The following is a 20,391-nucleotide window of genomic DNA, read 5'->3' as shown; positions in this document are numbered from 1 at the left end:
TGAGGGAGAAGCCTGAGGATCTGTGGCGCTACAGTCCCCTACATGGCTGTGTCTGATCCAACCACAGAGCTCTGAACGCAAAGACGCTCTATTTTAGTAGGGATGCGTTCAAGCCCATTTCACCTGGGGGGATACAGTTGCTAAAACAGGGACACACACACACTCATTCCGTCCCCCCCTTTGGTGCGGCTGGAGAAGAACACACCCACATACAAATAGGCACAAATGTAAATACTTCACAGCAAGTGCCACATACTTAAGAAGCAGTCTGTGCTGTGTCTGGAAGACAGCACAAGTAGCCATGTATCCAGAAACAGCTGAATATGTGGCTAATTACATCTTGAGGTAGGTTTGTGACCCTGTTTACCTTTTGCAGTGGAGTCATTGTATCTGTAATTGGGGACAGGGGTTGTTTTGAGCCACTGTGCAGTGACTGGTGGCGACACGACTCGGATATTTGTCCCATAGGTTTGTCCGATTTGTTTGTCCACATTCTTACTGCAGGAAATGTAATGGTGACAATGTGGTTTTGTGGTTAGGGTGATATTAGGTTAGCTCTGAGGCAGACATGTTAGAAAAGTGTTCATTAATATGAATATTATCGCACCATTTATGATTGGTTTATTTCCTCTGTTTCTCAAATATCCCTGCACGGAATGAATACGATAGCCACAAACCAGCGCTGTTACATGAAAGCCAAGATTCCTTTTCCAAAGTCCTGTCAATATGAGCCTGTGTGTGTGCGTGTTTTCCCCTCTCGCCTGAGTCTGAAATGAAAAATGCATCTCATCACGTCGACTTTAAAAGTGTCTGTCATTTTGGCCCCTCGGTGAGCCGGGACACAGGTAGAGAGGGAGGAGAGGCAGGGACTGAAAGATGGATGCTGTTCAGAGTGCATTTGATTGCTGTCTGATTACAGCCGCTCCTGGTGGGATGGGCTCTCAGTCTCACAAAAATGCACAAACACACACGTCACACACACATGCACACAAACACACACACCTCGCTGGAAATCAGATAGCTGGACCTACATCCAGCCATTACAGCTGGGACAGAGTCACGAATGCTAACATGGAATGTGCTCAAACATTCTCAGAGGCAACTGGAGACACGCTGACGTGTGTGTTAGTACGTCTGTGCTTTCCAAACAATAATGTTTTTGATGTAATGCACTCAGCGCCTCATGGGACCACGGGACCGAGTCGAAACACATTTCACTTTCTCATGCTTGCATATTCTATATACCATGCAACCGGCTCTTTTGTTTTTGTCAGTGGTTCTATAATGGCCCTCTGCTTCGCGGAGGATATAGATGAGTCGAGCTTCTATCATCGGGAGGAGATGGATGGAGAGAGGAAGGATGTGTGTGTGTAGAAGAGGCCTCAAGGTGCAGGGGTGGGGGGGGATGGAGGTCTGAGCCCCCCCCTTCCATGCCATCATATCCCCAGGCGTCCCTCTAATGTTACCCACTGTCTGTGGCGAGTCTCACATCGCTATGTTCATTAAAGGCCGGCTGTAACCAGATAGCTCAGAGTGGACCCACATCGCCATCATATTTTGGTTTGTGCGCATGTGGTCGTTCACGCACGCACGCACATGTACGTGCACGCTCTACACTCTTCCTCTTCATGCGTCCGTCCTTCCCACCTCTTCTCCTCCGGCTCCTTTTACCGCCGCTAATCCTCTCTCCCATACCACAGCACAGGCCAGTTTATTACAAGTCCAGTGTGGTTATTGAGAGATGTGAAGTGCCAACAAGGGAAATCATTTATCACTAGCTTGAGCTGGCACCGTGACAGCGCAGCTAATGCTGGCCAGTGTAAACGCTACGCCGGGCCATTTACTACAAGAGAAATTCACTGGAAAAGGAAAGGAAGGGTGAAAGAGAAGAAGGCGAGTTCATTTTCTTTTGTTGGCATAGAAGTCACAGTGGGAAGTCTTGATGCTTCCTGCGATTACACACACAGATGCATCAACAGAACAACAACTTCCCTCTGCCATCTAAATACGTAAAAAGCCTTCAGCGGTCCCTCGCTTCTATGACTGTGATCAAACAGGGCCACACAGCTAGGAAACCAGTACACTGAGTAATTCTGTGAATGTATTGATTTTCTGTCTCTCCTCCACAAATGAAGGAAGCCTCGCCTCAGTCTGTACGAGCCCCTGTACGTGAGGCGCTACTGGAGGCCGGAGCTGAGCAGCTTCTCCACCCCGCACCAGGGGAAGGGGGGGTACTGGTGGAGTCCCCAGAGGTACCAGGAGGTGGGGTCTACGTGGAGGGACACGCGCCGCCGCTGCGTGATCTTCCCCGGAAACACCGGCTTCTCCGACGTGCCCTCGAGTCTGAGCGCCGGCTACTGCCGCCTCCACCCCACCCTGGTGTGAGTTGGACCACTCCAGATACAGATGTTACACACATACCTCCCTGCATGCGTGTGTAGGCCTATGTGTGTGTGTTGACACTGTGCGTCTCCTTGAGAGGCCTGCTTTTGACGGGCCTTCTCTCTCAAGTAGAAGTTTGTTGTCAGCGCTCTGTGAGGAGCAGATGACAGACGGGTTAGTGCTCACTCCACACTCGGCCAGCTTATCAGAGGCCAGGCGTGGAGCCTCGGTCAGGAGCTCTCCTCACGCTGTCACTCTGCTTGTATGTCACCAAGGCCACATCTTCACACAGGGGCCATTACGCCTGTCAGAAAGCATGTTCACCTCCAGGGTCAGCTCCTCATCTCAGAGCATTCTGCACACGTCCTGTCAGTGCTGTGGTTGTCGCTGGACTCTAATATCTGCACACAGGAGGCTTTTATACAGGGGTGCAGATCCGATGTCAGGATTAGGGGGGGGGGGCACAAAAGTGATTTTTATTTTTTTTTTGCCCGTATGCAGCTCATTACATGCCGCCATAAATCACAACTTGGTAGAGGCTCGCCATATCATTCATAAAGTACTGCACAGGGAATTATTTATTGTGCTTACCTTTCTTGGTTATTTGTCCTAAACAGCCAACAGCACGTATCACTAGTAAATTATAATTTTAAGGGTCTCAGACATATAATATCTACTCATGTTCTTATCTTTCGCCTCCCTCTGACCATCCCAGATCCCCAGTTCTTCTCCCCATCTTCCTTTTCTCCCAGTGTATGGGACTACTTTATACATGATGAATTGATATGGATGAATATCAAAATATGAAACCTTAAGATAGAGTGGGTCGTTTTTTTTTAAAGCCTGCTGATGTCATCAGCATCTGAGTAAGAAACTACCCATTCATTTGCATCGTAGTGGAGGAGATGGAATGTGGAGTCAGAAATACATTTGTCAAACATTATTTCTTCCACCATTTCAATCATTTCTTTTTAGATGTGAATCTAAAATGTGAAGAATGTGAAGTCTGAAAATACATTTGTTCAATTTTGAATAGTTTGGGGTATTTTTATTGGGGGGGACAATTCATGTTTTTCAGAAATTGGGGGGGACATGTCCCCCCCGTCCCCCCCGGGATCTGTACCCATGCTTTTATACCATGGTGCAGTCAAAAGCTGCATTATATACTGTACTATCATTTTGTGTTACTTTACAGCTCTACTGCACTATGTCAAGCTTTTATATGAAGAGTCATTTTGAAAGCCACTGTATATATAAATATCCTCTACGACCACCCCCCAAGCTATTACACATCACAACCCCCCCTACATCCCTCCAGGACTCAGACGACACTGACCTAAATGGATGGGCAGAGTAACCGCCGAGAGCATCTCATCGTCATGGCAGCAGAATGGCTGTGGCCGTCTGGGTGTGATCACTGATCTGATTTTTTTTTCTTAACTGCTCTGTCAATTGAGGCGATATAAAAGCAGAGAGAGGAGGAGGAGGAGGAGTGGGCTGCGAAGAAGCGTGATCTGAGGGGGACAGAATGAGTGAAGTGACCATGGAGAGTCGTGTCAGCGCATCGAGCCGGGACAGAGAGAAAGAGGATAAGAAGCGTAAGAAAGGGAGTGAAAAAAGTTGGAGAGAGGAGAAAAAAAAAGAGATGTGAGGCTCTGGAGAGTTCACGAAGCAAAGACAAAGAGGGACACTTAAAATGGAAAGAGATGGTTTTGAGCGAAAGGCAGAGAGATTGATGGTCAGGGGGAAAAAGAGAGAGTGAAAAAAAGGAAAAGAAGTGGAAAGAGAGAAAAAAGCCAGGGGGCTAATGGGCTCGTGGCTAATCAATCCTGAGTGATGGCCACTTTAGAGTGGGCCAGGCTGACAGATGGAGACCATCCCTTTGCTTTAGCTCTCCCCTGACTCCCCGACTCCTAACTCACCACACCAGAGCACATCAGCACCCACCCCAACAATCTACCCCCCCTCCCTCCTCCTCTCTCTTCCTCCACTCCCCAAGACGGACATACAACACACACACTCGGACAGCCAACGTGCGTCAGATTAGCCGATCCATTCATCATTTAAGAAACGGGGGCTCCGTACTGTTATTCCTGACGTGGAGGAGTTTGAATGAGTGCAGCATCAGTTGTAGATTGATTCTCCATGAGGATTGATTGGACTAAATGACCGTTGGGATCGATGGCTGGAGATAGGAGGGGTTGAGGGTGGATGAGTTACTACTCAGGAAACCACATGCCTACTTTTGTGCACTTGTTCTCGGTGCACAGAAAGAAGGGGGAAACTGTTCCATTTATACAGGATTACTGTATAAATCAGTGATGTGCCACCGCGGCAAGAGAGACACACATTTTCCACGTGGCAGTGCAAACCCTCAGCATGTGGACAGAAACGGACAGAGGGATAATGAGTGGAAAAAAGGGAAAATAGATTTATTTAAATAGCCTGCCTTGAGACAGTGTGGTTCTTTTTAAGAGACATAGGGATGCTGGGAGTTCAATAAGACATTTCAATGAGACTTTAAGCTAGTTTATAATCTGATGTAAACTGTAGCAAACGCAGCAGTTGATGAAGAAATTAACAATGTAATGTCTCAATCTCTCGCACAGTATAGTGTGGACATTAGAGGTTGTTTACAGTCTTGTACTGAAACCAAGCCAGGGCTCCAAAGCAGCCAAACAAGAAAGCAGTGTCATAAATTGCGCTCTGCTGGCCCTGTTAAAAAAGATTAAAGGGAAGAAAGTGCAATCCAGTGACAGGCAGCTTGGACAGGGGTTGGATGGAGGGCTGCTATCAGCTCCTAAAGGACAGCAGGAGGGAGAGGAGGAGGAGGGGGAGGAAGAGGAGGAGGTCTCCACTGATAGATGTTCAGTAGACAGTCACTTTCTGCCCACACTATATCAGCAGGGATGCTGCCACTGGGTCATGTTCGCAGACACACAAGCCTCTTAGGCGGCAACATCAACAGCTGCAAGACTCCAGCAGCTACTGTGTGGACTTGTTTGCCTCCGCATGTCCGCTCATCTGCGCGCACATGCATGTGTCACTCACGTTTTCCTTTATGCACACATAAAACCCCAGCCCTACACACAATCCAGCGCGTTGTCTTTTTTGCCGCCTTGCCGGGGGAGCAGCTCTGATTTCCTCACCCAGCTGTCATGTCAACAGTCATTCAGAAGGTCGGTAAGACATTTTGTCAGGCAAAATGTCTCACCCCCCTCCCCCCAGTTCTTCTCCTAGACCCTGCTATGGGGCTTAGATCCTTCACTTCCTGAGGCATGGAACAGGGTCAGAGCACACGCCACAGATGGCAGAATCTGGGCCCAGCTTTGGAGAAATCTAACTTTTACTCAGGGGTGGAGAGCTAGAAGGTCGAAAAGCCAGAACGAGGGGAAAAAGAAATGGATCTGGCTGGAAATGAGGGAGGAAACTGAGCAGAGACAGGCCGCGTGTTTCCACAACTCAACACACACACACACACATTGGAACACATCCATTTGGATTAGGCCAGAATCTGTACTGCTTTACAGATCGTGAGGTATATTCTTTCAAACTGTATTCACTTTCATACCAACCGTCATTTCCAGGGTTCAGCTTTAACTCTGCTGACTGTGCACTGATACAGTATATGCTCATATACGATCAAAAGCGCTACTTTATGTCTTCCTCAGCGATGAATAGCACCTTTGAGAACAGAAGCTTCTAACCCACTGACATTTTGAAAAGTAAAGTCTGGCCTGTTGCTGCTGTAAGAGAATCACCTGCTGCGCTCGGTAATTGAACAACGCCGTTCTGCTATTATTATCCCAGTTCACCTCAGAGAGGCTGACATGCTCAATAATGAAGTCTTTGGTAATTAAGTTAGCTGATTAGGGACCTGATATATAATTAAATTCACAGGGAATAGTCGTGAGTATTGTCTCTGTTTCACTATTAACACCTTCTAATCCTAGAGGGTTTATGAAATATTGTGGGGCTAAATGTTTGGCGAGATAGTGTTTAGGTGTTTTGTTTGTTGCATTACCACTCAGCACGGCTCCAAACTGGTATGAGCCTCTCTCCTAAATGAGGTGGATACAACTTGAACACCGGACAAATGATTCCACGTGCGTGCTCCAAGACAAGGAGTGGAAATCAGATAAGTGAAGTGCCAACGCTTGACAAACAGCCTTTTTGTCACACCCTCTCCGTCGATGCGTGGAGCGTCCAAGTGTAAGACGACGCCGGGATGAACAGGTGACAACACAGCCCCGGTCCCCTCCCCGAGACGGCGCAGCCAGGCTCAGTTTACTGTAGAAAGTCTCACAGCAGATGGTGTCCAAGGAAGTGAATTAGCACCGAGAGGCCATGTCCACACGCAGCAGATGGGGGTAAGAAGAAGAGACAAAGAAGCTGTGGGGGGAGAGAAACAATGGCACGAAGGCAAATCAGCCAAGGTGGAGAGGGGGCACGGGCTGCAGGCAGTCTGGCTTTGTGTGGCCTCATTTGTTTGTTTGCTTGTGTGTGTGTGTGTGTTTGCGTCTTTGTTGGCCCGACGTGAGGCTCGGCCAAGTTCACGGGCTGCGATTGTACCCATTCACTGACTCATTAATAGTCCAGATCTCCTCATTTTGATGATAATTTCACACGTGCTGTTCAAGACAAAGCTGGTCAAACTCGCTAAATTGTGTTTTGTTATCTTTTTGAAAAAAGGTGGCGGTATCGTTGGCAAAAACTGAGGGAGAGGGTTCCTCAAGTGCTGAAAGGACGAGAGTAAGAAGCAGTTTATGTTTTCAATAAATAAAACTCCTCAACCTGTTTCCAACATGCAATTATTTTTTCTCTTTTCTCTTCTTCTAGTAATGTTCTTGCCCTATGAGAGTGAACGCAGCACCCTGACACTCGATACATGGTACATGGTACATGCATATGGGTGACAAATTGCTCTTTGGAAAACAGAAATGACTTCTGCAATTTGTGTCCGAGTTGGAGGGAAACAGTCGTGTTTTGGTCAAGGTAATCTCACAGTGTCAGTGGCTCAGGAATGAGCTGTGGAATGTTAATAAGGGTGGAAAAAAAAAAGGCCAACGCCACTTAAATGCCACACAGATGTGGCCTATCAGTGATGCAATCTTGCAGGGAAATGAGTTGTAGCACTCTTTAGACCGTGTTGGAAGCTGTTAAATTTACGTATTGACTGTACTGGAGGCTGTGAATGGAAATGTCAGAATAAAGTTGTGCTGTAACCCAACTCTGAAAATGTCCCCGGCTATCTTGTTTTTCAATCTCCCTCTCCGTCCACGCCCCTCCACAGCCCATCTGGCTGTGATTATTGGACGTGGTCTAATCCAGCGCCGTGTCCCTTTTGACACAATGGGGAGGGCCAACTCTCTGTTGTACCCCCCCACCCCAAACACACACACACACACACACACACACACACACACACACACACACACACACACATCACCATCCCATTACCCCTTTTCTTCTCCATCTTTCTGTTTTCTCTTTCTGACTCTTTTTTTTCACTCTCCCTCTGTTTTTTAACTCTTGCTCCTTCTCCCCTCTTTGCCTGACTGCTGCTGCATCTGTCACTAGCTGAGCGGCAAGCGCCTGTGTGGCACGCTGCCAATGCTGACAGCTGGCAGAGAGAAAGAGAGAGAAAAATAAACGGCGGAGCAGAGGGGGCAAAGAGAAAAGGGTGGGTGAAAGAGAGAGAGAGGAGGGTGGTCGATAAATATCAGTACAAGTCAAAAATTCCAATATCACCTTTTAGACTGCGCACAACACAGCAGAAGTAGCAGAGGAAATCGATGTTAGTGTGACAGATAAACAACAGCGAGGAGTGGTACAATGAGAAGGAAGCAGGTGGCACGGCACCTTTTGTCTATTAACTTCACAGAGATTACTCCTGCTCCTCTTGTTTTTGCTTCCTCAGACTTTTCGTTTCATTTTGCCTCTGGTCATACAGAAAGTGGTTTGAAGAAGTTTGAAGGTCCTTGCCCCTTGCTACTCCTTGTGTTGGCTGGCAGCCACGTGTAATGATGGGAAGTCCATTCTGGGGGGAGAGAGCTCTGAGCCCACTGCTCTATTTTATTGACGGTTGTTTGTTTACAGGGGGATATAAATAATCAGAGGATGGATTTTGTGTCCAACCGAGAGACTGCGGAATGAGCCTTAATGTTGAAATCTAGCTCATCGTCACATAAACAAGTCATTCAGATTTAATGACGGAGCACATCCACCATTGTCAACCCCGCAAACTGTCACCTGTGGTTCAAGTCAAGCTGTATCTTCTGAGAGAGAGAAAGTCACAGGCCTCCATTTACAAATGAAAAATTGAATTCATGATCAATAAATGAACATGAATGATTTTACCACAAACATAAAACAAGAACGTTATTGACTTGACTTCTTAGAGGTGGTGTGCAGCAGGATCGGGCACAGTGGCTGTCGTTGTTGAAATAATAACCACTTGGTGAAGGAATCGTCGCGGTCACGTTAAGAGAAACCTACCCTGACTGTGGGTAGGAAAAGGGAAATGAACAGTTCCTGTGTTGAAACCCAATGTTTTGTTGACACTTCCATCTGCCCTGACCTCGTCGTTGTTGTAATTATGAGTTCCTGACTTCATGTGCATGTCAGCGTACAAGTTGTAATTACGACTGGGGAGAGTTGGACTCTACAGATGAGACTTTCCAGCTTGGAAGTAAATACAGAAGTGAATGGAAATCAACCAAATGCTTGTGTTCACCACTGTTAGTCATTAAATGAAACTAAACCTAAACATAATGGTACATGGACTGTGCTTATATAGCGCTTTTCTTTGTTGACCTCTTCATACATTTGCATTAAAAGCCAAATTAACCCATTCACACAATATTTTCTCTAGCACTTCAGAGGCCGTTTCGTTTGGTGTTCAATAAAACTCAAAATCTTGCCAAGACTATTTGTCTTATTTCTAGTCAAAATGTCATTTCTAGTCAAAACAAGACTCATCACATTAAAAAGTAGCTTTTTTAGACACTTTTTACTTCTTTCAAGCAGATTTTCACTTTAAATAAGTACAAAAATCTGACAGTGGAGCAAGTTTTTCTTCCTTATTACAAGCACAAAAAACCTGCTTTCACTGGCAGATTTTTCTACTTATTTCAAGTGAAAATTAGTTTGAAACAAGTGAAAATTATCTCAAACAAGTTGATTTTTAGGTGATGAGTCTTATTTTAAGTGGAAAGAGATTAGTTTTGACTAGAAATGAGACATTTTGACAAGAAATAAGACAAATATTCTTGAAAAGATTTTGAGTTTTTGTAGTGTAGACCCTAGGACACTTCAACATCAGCGATTAGTGGATGATCTATAGATTATAGATAGATTATTCTGACATTTGTCACTGGCTGCACTTTTTAACCACAGCAGAAACAGATCTGTAACAACGCAACCCTCCTTTAGGTGTCGAATGGTGTGGATATTCTCTCTAGCAACCATCCCACATTACATCAGCTCATAATTACTCTGGTTGTTGTGTTGCTTTCCACAAAAAGGAGGAGTGTGTGGGACAGCAGAGGGGCAGATAGATAGGGTAGGGTCTGTTAGATGTGTTCCTGAGAGAGGCCCCAGAATGCATTGCTTCTCTCGACACTCTGCTGAAAGACAGATTGCAGCAAGCCACCAACTCACAACACTAAAGGGTGGTCTGAACTAAACTGCCAGCTCAGATGCAGTTTTACAATGGCAAAGCTCTGATGACACAGAGCTATATTGTGTTTACGTTTGCTAACGTTGCAAAGACAAGGTTGGTATTAAATCTTAACAACCGCATGAAAAGGACTCCACTCCACTTAAACTTGCAGTGTTGTGGTGTAGTGCAGAGGAGCCTGGCCGAGCCAAGCCTTCAGAGGCGACAGATTAGTCAAACGCCCACTCTCCTGATGCAGCATTCTTCTGTTTTTATTTAATCCTGTGTGCAACATCAGGGGAACACACAGTGTGACCCCTCGTATATCTGCAGTGTGTGTTTATTTGGCAGCACAGCACTGTTATTTTACTCAATTGGAGTAAAAACAGTAGTGGCGTGTTTAGAGTATATACATACCAATATATGAGGGCTAGTGGAAAAATATTTCTGTCTTCCCCATTCAGGAATCTCAGGAATCACAAGGGTCCTTACTCTGACAACAGAGGGGAGGACTGCAGAGGGAATTCAGGGGCAGAGGGGGGGTGGGAGGGGGGGGCGAAACAAAAATGCAGCATTCCAGAGATGAAGAAAAAGAAGAAGGAAAAGTAGGAGGAGGAGAACAAGAAGATGGGGAGGAGGAGGGAGAAGAAGAAGGCTTGGTGTAGTTTTTTTTACACAGCGAGGTGACAGAGTGTGTTACGCTGAAATTAAACGTGCCCCTGGAAACTAGGGGAGATTTATTAAAAAGATAAGCAACGAGGTTCAGAGGAGGAGTGGAGAGGAAAACAAAACGTCCAGATTTATTTTCCACTGTGGCGCTCACAAACACAACCAGCAATAACACTCAAGAGAAAACGCAGCTTTTCCTGTGCAGAATACATAATGGTTCAGTCACACTAAGGAATGAGCGCTCGTAGTAAGTCTGATTAAACGGTGGGGGAGGTAGGCAGAGAGAGAGAGAGAGAGAGAGAAGGAAAAGTAAGTAAATCTCCTTTTTTTTCCATCTGGAGAATGTATGTCAGTGTGCTGCACTATCTGCATGGCCCACATCTCTCTCTCTCTCACACACACACACACACACACATTTCTCAGCCCTTGTGAGTGGCGCTGGTTCGGTGCAGTAAAGTACAGTAGTCTGTTGCCAATGCAGCCAATTCATATTCAGAGTGCGTACTCTGCACTCTCACACAGCACACACTACACACTCCCATTGACTGGCTAATGGACGAACTGAAGGAGTCTATCTAAGCAGCACATACTCACTTCATTAGAGTCACAGTCACTCTACTGTAACCTCTTTTTTTTCATATACTCCAACGCTATAAAGGAATTTCCCAATGAGCAATAGATGTGATCTTATCAAGAGGGTTGGGTCGTCTCATAATGTGGCCAAATGTATGTGGACACTACATCAGATGAAAAAGTTCATCATCTTATTCTGAAATCATGGCTATTATTAGGCTGCTAAAATAGATATATTATCAGGACTTCTTTGTAACCTGTGGGGTCTGCCCCCATGTCCACTGGAGCATTTGGTCCTGTGTTACTGTGATGTTGTGATGTATTACTCGTGGTGAAGGATGAAATGTGGACTCAAGTAAAGCAAGTAAATCAAGTTTCTCCAACCAAAAAAAAAAAAAAAAATCATGTCTCTGTGGACATTTCTTTTTGTGCACAGGTGTTTTGTCGTGTTGAATAGGAAAAGGCCTTCCTCTTCTTATGAAGTTAGACATAAGCCATTGTCTAAAATATCATTGTGTGTTGTATAAAGATTTCCCTTAAGGGGCATGTTCCTGTGTTGTGTGTCTAACAGCTTGTACACAGTTGTGAAGATGTATTTCATAAAATATGAAACCATATAAAAAAGGTGAAGGTTTTCATGGTGCTGCAGCAGTTAGCCTAGCTTAGCATTTCAAAAGACATATTTTCCCCAAAAAATCTTTAATTTTCACAAAGCAATCACACATGAGCTTTTCAATTAAGGACATATTAAAAAAAGAAGAAGAAAAAAGAAACATCCTGATTTAAGTTGACACTAGTCAAGAGGGACTTCCACTTCCACTTTACCCAATAGCAGCATGGATTCAGAGGCGTGACGAGGTGGGATGCTGCTCATCATTAGCTGAAAATATGTGGCCATCTGCGCGATCAATAAGTCCTTTGAATGTATTTCCTAAATAGGTAATGGGCTTTCAAATGTTTTTCATTATCAACGGAGGATGGGGAAATTCCCTTCAGCGTGAACACAAGGGGTTACACACACACACACTCCTCCCACTCATGCACTGATATTAAAGATATCACTTGGTGAATACATGTAAGTTAGTAAGTGAATTAAACAGACACAGTGAACACGTCTTAGCAAAGAGAGCTGCACTTGTGCATCTGAGACTTTTGCTCTCACTCTGCTTCCTGTGTTGTGGTCCCACTGCCAACAGCTGTAGGGGAAGTCAGGCGGTGTTTGTGGGTTAACACTTGTTTGTGTGTATATGTGTGTGTGTGTGTATACATATATATACTTATGTGTGCCTGTTCCTCTATCTCCCTGCTGGGGCCGTTCTATTTCCTGGTTGCAGGTGCTGCAGTGAGATCACTTCCTGCCGGCTCCCTCCTGTGAGTTTGTGTGTGTGTGTGTGTATCCGTGGGCTCCGACCATTTCCTGTCCGTGGGGAAGAGGAAACTACAGGAAACAGGATGAGCATCCCGGGCGGGAGGGGTCAGAGAGGGCTGGGAGAGGTGGAAGGAGGGGGTGATGACCCTGGAAATGGAGCGGAGGACCACGGATACACACACACACCTGTCAGGACACGGCGAAAGAAATCAGAAAGTTGTGAGTTTACCATATACCTCCACAGTCCACTCCTTGTTAGCTGCTACTAGCATAACACACTGAAACTCTGACTGAACTGCTGGTGGCTGTATTGCATTGTGGGTAATGTAGGCACCAAGAACAAGTGGGAAACAATGGTGATATCACTGCGTCTGGTGCTCTGATTTTGTTCCTTTAAAGGGACAACGAGGAGTTTTGGAAAAGGGAAGCGTTTTCACACTACATTTATGAGCCTCCGCACGCACCGTGAAATTCTTTGACCGGCGCAAGACAGACTCATGTTTTCATTCATCAAGAATTAAAGTCACAGGTTCGAAGACGATCAGATACCATCATAGTTCCGACCATAAACGGCGATTCGGTGGAATTATTCTCATGACTTGCCGCGAAACTGAAAGTAAGGAAATGCTGGTCGGCTCAACCAGCATTTCCACCACCACTAATAATAACAAAATAATGATAGAGACAAAACGATATATTTATCGAAAATGGGCCCATTAACAAGTGTGGGTAACGTAGATTCATCCACATTAATATGAGACTTTTTTATTGTCGCGGAATTTTTCGTTCTGCCACTTGAGAAACTCCTCATTGTCCCTTTAAAAACAAAACAAAACCAATCATGATTGTCATAGTGCAATGCTAAACTTGTGGAGTGTAGTCTATTATCAGGGTTGGTGCCACAGCCCACAGATGATTTAACCTTGCCAGGATGAGTCAAGGTCAAAAGTCATGATGAATGATGATGTAGTGAACCCTCCCATTTGTTTTCCGTCTTTGAATCTGTCATATTTCCTCCAACTGACAAGAAACTTCCCTTCCATCCTTGAAACTGGCTGGCTGTCACCCACAGAAACAGACATGTTATTTGTGCATATAGCTACCCACAGGTAGTCACACACGCTGTACACTTTGACACACACAGATACACGGGCCCATTCATTACCCAAGACCACGGGCCATGTGAAGGGCAAGCCCAGACACATAAGTCTCTCCTGTGACATTTCCGCTACACTTCTCGCTGTCTGTCTTACTGTTCTCCACTTCTGGGAAAAACTGGGCTTTTCGTGGAAAACATTTTGTGTGACATCACCTTTTAAAGACAGCCTGCTTGCAAGTGTTGAATGATGTAACCCCACAAGTGTTAGGAGAATATGCTGTATATATGAATATGTTTAACACTTTTAATGCAGTGCACGGTCGAAAAGTTCCTGGACGTGTTGTGAAGGCCGTTACTTTTTATGGTTATGATCCACAGCCCTGTGTAGACAGAGAAATTAGGGGTCACCTCAAACATTTACTTTATCTTTGTGTCAAAGAGAAAAAAAGAACTTGAACCGCTGAGCTATCGAGACATGTGATCTGCATCTTCCCAGGAAATTCCTCTCCACTTAACGGCCTATCTTAGCTCCATCTGAAGATGAAGAGGATACATGTGAAGTCGAAGGATGATCCGATTCCTATTTTTGTAAAATCCTAAAGCCACCCACACAGATCCCAACTTAAACCAGCTCTCAGCTGACCTCTGACCTTTTCATTTCCTGTCAGAAGACACACTCTGACTGACACATAGAGCTTCATTTGCTCAGCGGACTGGTTATACCATATGTGTATACGTGTGTGTGTGTGTGTCTGTCTGTGTATCAAGATTTATGAATGAACCGGCGGGCCAAGCCTGGCAGAGCTTCCTGACTTGCTGGCTTGTGTCGATGGAACTTCCTGTCAAAAGATGTGTGATTTCCCGTGCTCACACAGCTGGGCCATGAAGCCTCTCTGGGAAAACACCCTTTGCTGCGGGGAATGTTTGGAGAAACGCTGTGAATATATGTCCCACACATACAGTAGAATATGATGAGTTCGGACTTTCAAGACAATTTCTGGTGAATGGAGAGAAAGAGACGTCACCCAGATGCATTTATGGGAATACAACCTTCCTCTTAGATCCCTTCAGGTTCTTCCTCAAGTTGATTAAAGGCCCAGAGGTTCACGAGCAGTGAGACACACAGGGGTCTTTTAAACTCTCAGCCAGCATTCTTATGGGCACGTGTCATCAGTCTATTGAAGCATTTCAGGAATGTGAAGAAAGACGAGGTGAGAGTTTAAACAAGTCAGTCTTCAAAACAGCTCAATCCAGATTTTTATGAAACCACAAAAACCTTTGTTTTGCTTTCTCTTGTGCTGATATCAAATTTTCAGCAGGTCCACTGGATTGTTGCTGGATGGAAAATATGCTGCTCTGGGCCGGGTTACCGTGAACAGTCAGTTGACCCTTCAGACTTGGCCTCAGCAATTTGACAGAATTTCACAGGCAATCTGATTAAAAAATGTGTCGGTTGTGTTGGTTTGTGGCAAGATGGGTGAAGCGTTAGTCACATTTTTCTAATTGTGAAAGAATGCAAAAGGCTGGCACGGGCACTCTGGAAAATAAAATAATTCAATAATGTCTTCAAAATGGTGCTTAAAATGGTTCTCATTCATTTTGACACAAACTCTACCTCACAGCCTCCCCCTCTATTATTTAAAACATACCCCTTTTTCCCTATTTATGAGGTCCTAATTGGCGGTGGGCTGCCTTTAGGAGGCAGCCGGGATGGGGCCACATTGAAGAGACTCACTCCTCTGATCTCTCCTGGGGGTGGGTTAATGGGGCAGGATCAGGCAAACAGACCGACTGGTCAGGGAGTTAGCCCCTAGGACGACTGTGTCACAGGGCCATTAACGCTTTAGCAAAACCAGCCAGTTTATATGAGGTGTCAAACCTGGTGGGACAACACGTATTTGAACTGTAAAAAGGAAAACACATAAAAAAAAGAAGCAACTAGACTGAAAAGTCATGCCCCTTGAAGGTATTTTAGGTAGCTCAGTGCATCAGCAGAAGAGTCAGGATCTGATGAAGACAGCTGGTTAATCTACCATCAGGTATTAGACTGCCTTGTTAGACTCAAGTGGAGGCTCATTGGTTATGAAAGGATTTCCTATTTCCTCCCAGGAGCTGTGGCCGGAAGCACTACGTCCAACCTTAACTGCACATCATAATCTGCTACTTCACTGACTCCACTTATCTGGCTCATTCATTTCTCTTGTCACTGAGAATGAATGGCCCCACTATCAGTGTTTGGTCTACAGAGTGTCATTAGTTTGTAACTCAACTTCGAGCGTAGCCGCTGTTACCCAACATCCTGCCCAGCCCAGCCCCGGCTCCTGCAGATGTTGTAAATTCTTTGAACATTTATCAGTCATACTCTTCAAGCCTCCCTGTCTGTCTGTGACATTTTTTCACACATGTGTCATCCTTTCATATCTCTGGGGAAAACATGTAAGGGCACTTCCTCTTCCTGTGGGATGAGCCACTCGGTATCCTGCATATGCTCTGCTGCCCAGCGGGGGTACTGTCACTTCCTGTATGACCCGGGGGCAGAGGGGGCGTTTGGGGGAGGTGAAAGTGGGAACTGAAAGTGGCTTAGATGCAAAAATGATTCCAGGTATTCTGCTTTCCTGAATGTAGCGCTTCATTATGACATGGTAAGGGGAACATTTTGAACTTCCCCCAAAAGTCCCCAGTGACTCCATAATCAATAGTGAGTCCATCCGTGTAGACTCCCATGTTGAAATGACCAACTTTACACCAGAAAGAAACATGTTTACAGGTTGGTTGAAAACAATTTACTCCTTCATGACATTTATACTCAAATGCCAGAGGTGTGTGAGTGTATGTTTGCCACAAGTTGGCATTCACAGAGGTCACTGAAGGCTTCACATACATTGCTCCTCTTTGCCTATTGTTGGATTAGCCAGGAGCTTTGATGGAGTCAGGTGCTGGTAAGATGGTGACAGTGAAATCAGCTTCACCTTAAAAACTGCTCTTCAAAAATCTTCATATACAGTCCATTCACGTACACGCAGGTACACACATTTTCATCCAGCATCACTTCTAAAGCTTTTGTCCCGTTTTGTAAAGAAAATAGATGCTAATCAAAGTTAAATGAACCACCCCAAAAAGCTGTAACTGTAGCCTCCAGTTTTGTCACAGACACAATAAATGTGTGACAAGATCATGGTTGAAACTGTCATTGGGCCGCACCACTGAAAGAAGCTTGTTGTGAAAGAGAGCAACATGAGGTTCAAGGTAATAGCTCTGTTAAAGATCCTCAGGAAATAGACTGCAGGTCTGTATCATGTCCACTTCTGATGGTGACACCTTCAATAGCTGCATTGAAACTACATGTTGAGGGGAAAGAAAACACTCTTTTCAGCTTCTAATTATGTTTTTCCATTCGAATGTTTCCTATGGGCCTAAATGTCTGTCTTTCTATTGAGATCCCTCTACATGGCCGGGCTGAGACCTTTGCTGAGGAATCCACACCCAGCTTGACTTGTTTATTAGAGGCAGGGCTAACATCATTACAGGCTTTAGCTGGGATTCAGACTGAAAACAGCCCTTGCGTTAAATCAGCACATGGGGCTGTGTGTTAGCTGGGTGTGTTGTTTAAGGTACTAGTACCAGTGAGACAATGAAATACGACCCAGTAAGTTGACCTGGCCCGAAAACAGCTTTATGTTTTCAGAGGCATTAGGACGCTGGGCTGTGGTTTGAGATACTCACAGATGAGATTTCTGAAAATATGGAGCGTTATCACAGCGGTAGCTATTTTATCCTTTGTCATGACGATTGTATGGTAGCAATACTCCATTCACGTAATATAGTAATCCACCAGGAATGTTGCCTTGTGTGTATTTGCAGCACCTGTAGGCCCATGTGAAACTGCATTTTTTCACACAGAGTTCAGGCTCAGACGCAAAGCTGTCATTAACACGTGCTCTTATATAAAATCAAGCACGGGCTTGTGAGGATCCATTGGGTTACATACGTAAATGTTAACTAAACAGATTTAATCAAACTTCCATCTGCTGAACGCCACCTGTATATGGAATACTATTTGACAGTATCAGATTTAGTTTATCATCATAGGTTGCATTTTAACCCAGGAAGATAGAGTCATTTGAACAGCTTTAAATATGAACAAACACTGTTGCAGCTGCATACACCTTATAAATCTAACAAATGTTTGACATTGTGTGGCAATGTAGAGTCTGGATCTCCCGTCACCCACTGCTACTATTTTATTACCTCCACCAGAATGTTATTTTTTTCCTGTTTATTTGTCAGCAACAAGCACTGAACTGATTTGCGCCAAACTTGGTGGAGAGATTGGAGCATACAGGCCATGCAGGGAGGAATCCCAGGATATGTTGCATAAAGGAGTGGATCCAGGATATTTGTTTTATTTTTCCTTAATGTGTAGGATTGTTTGGCCTTGGTGGAGATATGTGCTCTATAGTCACTCACTACTGCACAACAGCTCTGTGTGGAGCTTGCATTGTGCTTCTCTCTGCACCAGATCTAGGTAATTTTGGACTCATCATGAGAGATGGTTTGCAGTCAACACACTGAAATCACCCAATCATGTTTCAAAACAGAATATTTCTTCTTTTATCCTTTTTTAAGAGAAATTAAGTCTAAATCAAGTCTCAGCTCATAAATACTGAGTAAAACTAATTTTCACTATTAGTTAAGTATGTCTCAGGTCCTCAAATCTGTATTGACTTGAGTCAAATCGAGTAATCTAAGTCACCAGCTACTGGCCTGAAAGCGCTGTAACATGACCATGTTGTTCAGTAAAGGTATTTGTGTTGACAGTATTGTTTTGTGAGCACATGAAATAGTCTTTGGAACCTAATTTCTTTGATTATTTTGAAGTTGTTTGTGTGGAGACACATGCTAAAAATGGCATCATAATGTGACAAGATGACATAACAACATTAAACGTGGGCTGATTTGAAGATGTAATAATGCATCCATCATTAATACAGTGACTCATAATGAAGTGAAATGTGGTTGCTTACGATATAAAAAGATCAAACCATGTAGCAGTGGAGAATTTCCCTTCGCAGAGCAGCTGACTTCACACCTTTTACAAGCTGCGAGCGCTGTCTCTGTTGTTTCACTCAGGCCCTGTCTGCTGCAAATCCAAAACAAAGAAGGAATGCACTTACAGCAGCGCAGTGTAATTACTACACAGTCAACAAGCATCTTCTTCGTCTTCATTGTGAAAGACAATCTCCACCAGACGCGTGAAGATTACAGATTCCCAATCTTAGCGAGGAAGTACCACAAAAATGACACTTATTCTGACACAAACATGAAGAAGAATGTGGTCAGGCGTGCACATGCCCGCCGTGCAAATTGGCACCCGAAAAAGTGTCGGATTGTTTGCTCCACATTGTTATCAGTGTGTGTATGCGGTGTGGTGCGTTAGCATGCATGTGTAAACACTACCTAACCCATAGCTTTCATAGCTCAGATTCCTCTGGTTGTCCAGGTTTACAAATAGCAGATAGAGATTCCCCTCGCCTTGTCTTCCTCCATCTTGAGATGAGGGTGAAGGAATGCTAGGGTTTAGATAGTGAAGTGATTTAACCTGAGGTTGACGCCAGTTAAGTTTATGTTGCCCCTGGATACCGAAGGACTGACATTTCTCTCCAGGTCCGGTTGAGGTGAGGAGTTGCTCTCGTGCTCTTCATCTCATTCATATTCCTCTCATCCGCACTTCTGTGTCTTCCTCCTCTTTTTAACATTGTTTGAAGCTCGTTCGCTCTGATTCTCTCTCTTTCCATGTGGGAGGATGATAGTATTTGAGCTGGAGCTCACGGGACTCAGATAAAACACACAAAACAAAAAAGAATTCCACATTCAGCCGTGCACATGTAGGTGCACAGTCCAAGATATACAGGGACTTCAAATATGAAACACTGCCTTCTCAGGATCTGATATGATGGTCTGGTTTGCAGGCAGGAGCTGGACTGGAGAAAATCACAAGACCAGAGTGATTACAAATGAAAATCATGATAATTAATGCAGAACGTAAGAGAATATTGATTAATCTCACAGAATCCCTGGCATCAAATAAATCATCTGCTCTTGACATGCAGTTTCTTACTGATCCATTGACATGGGGCATATTCATGCACAACACATGGAAGACGATCTGTGCTGAGAGGAAAACAGGGTGCAAACGTTATTAGTGAAAATATTGAATAGCTCTAACACAGGCTCCTCCACAGTCTCTGAAATACAGTCTATGCGATACCATAGCAACCAATGACCAAACATATTGTGTTGCTTCTTGTTTGGTTTGGTTTTGTTTACAACATGTTTGGCCTCCATGTTGATCCCTGTGTGGTTTTGAGTATCGAGCCTTCTCAAAGACCAGCGAGGCTTACAGCAAAGCCTGAGGGGACTTCTGAAGAGGAGGGTGACGGTGGAGGACCATGTCGGAGCTTATTAAAAGGATCACGTTCTCTTCTGAAGACCCTGGGGGGGCTCTACTTCCTGTGGCCATGTGGCAAGAACCAAGCCCTTTAAAGACAAGACCAAACAGATGGACCCAGCAGAGCTCAGGGAATTGAGTATTTCCTCTGAAACTGAAGCTGTTCAGCTCCTCTTCTCCAACTTCTCTGA

General features: G+C 44.7%; 1 protein-coding gene across 1 annotated transcript; it reads left to right on the top strand.

Annotated features, from left to right (window-relative positions):
- The first annotated feature begins 200 nt into the window (after positions 1-200).
- On the top strand, positions 201-7,612 carry LOC146964028 (uncharacterized). Its single transcript, XM_085767801.1, has 4 exons — positions 201-345; positions 2,136-2,381; positions 7,075-7,134; positions 7,222-7,612. The coding sequence occupies exons 1-4, from the start codon at positions 302-304 to the stop codon at positions 7,238-7,240; spliced, it is 369 nt and encodes a 122-aa protein (XP_085623927.1). The 5' UTR covers positions 201-301; the 3' UTR covers positions 7,241-7,612.
- Positions 7,613-20,391: the final 12,779 nt, after the last annotated feature.

This window comes from Trachurus japonicus, chromosome 22 (assembly GCF_045865225.1).
Source record: "Trachurus japonicus isolate A0001 chromosome 22, Traja_1.0".
Lineage (NCBI taxonomy): Eukaryota > Metazoa > Chordata > Actinopteri > Carangiformes > Carangidae > Trachurus > Trachurus japonicus.
Note: the sequence above shows the minus strand (reverse complement) of the source record. Positions and strands in the feature narration are given on the sequence as shown.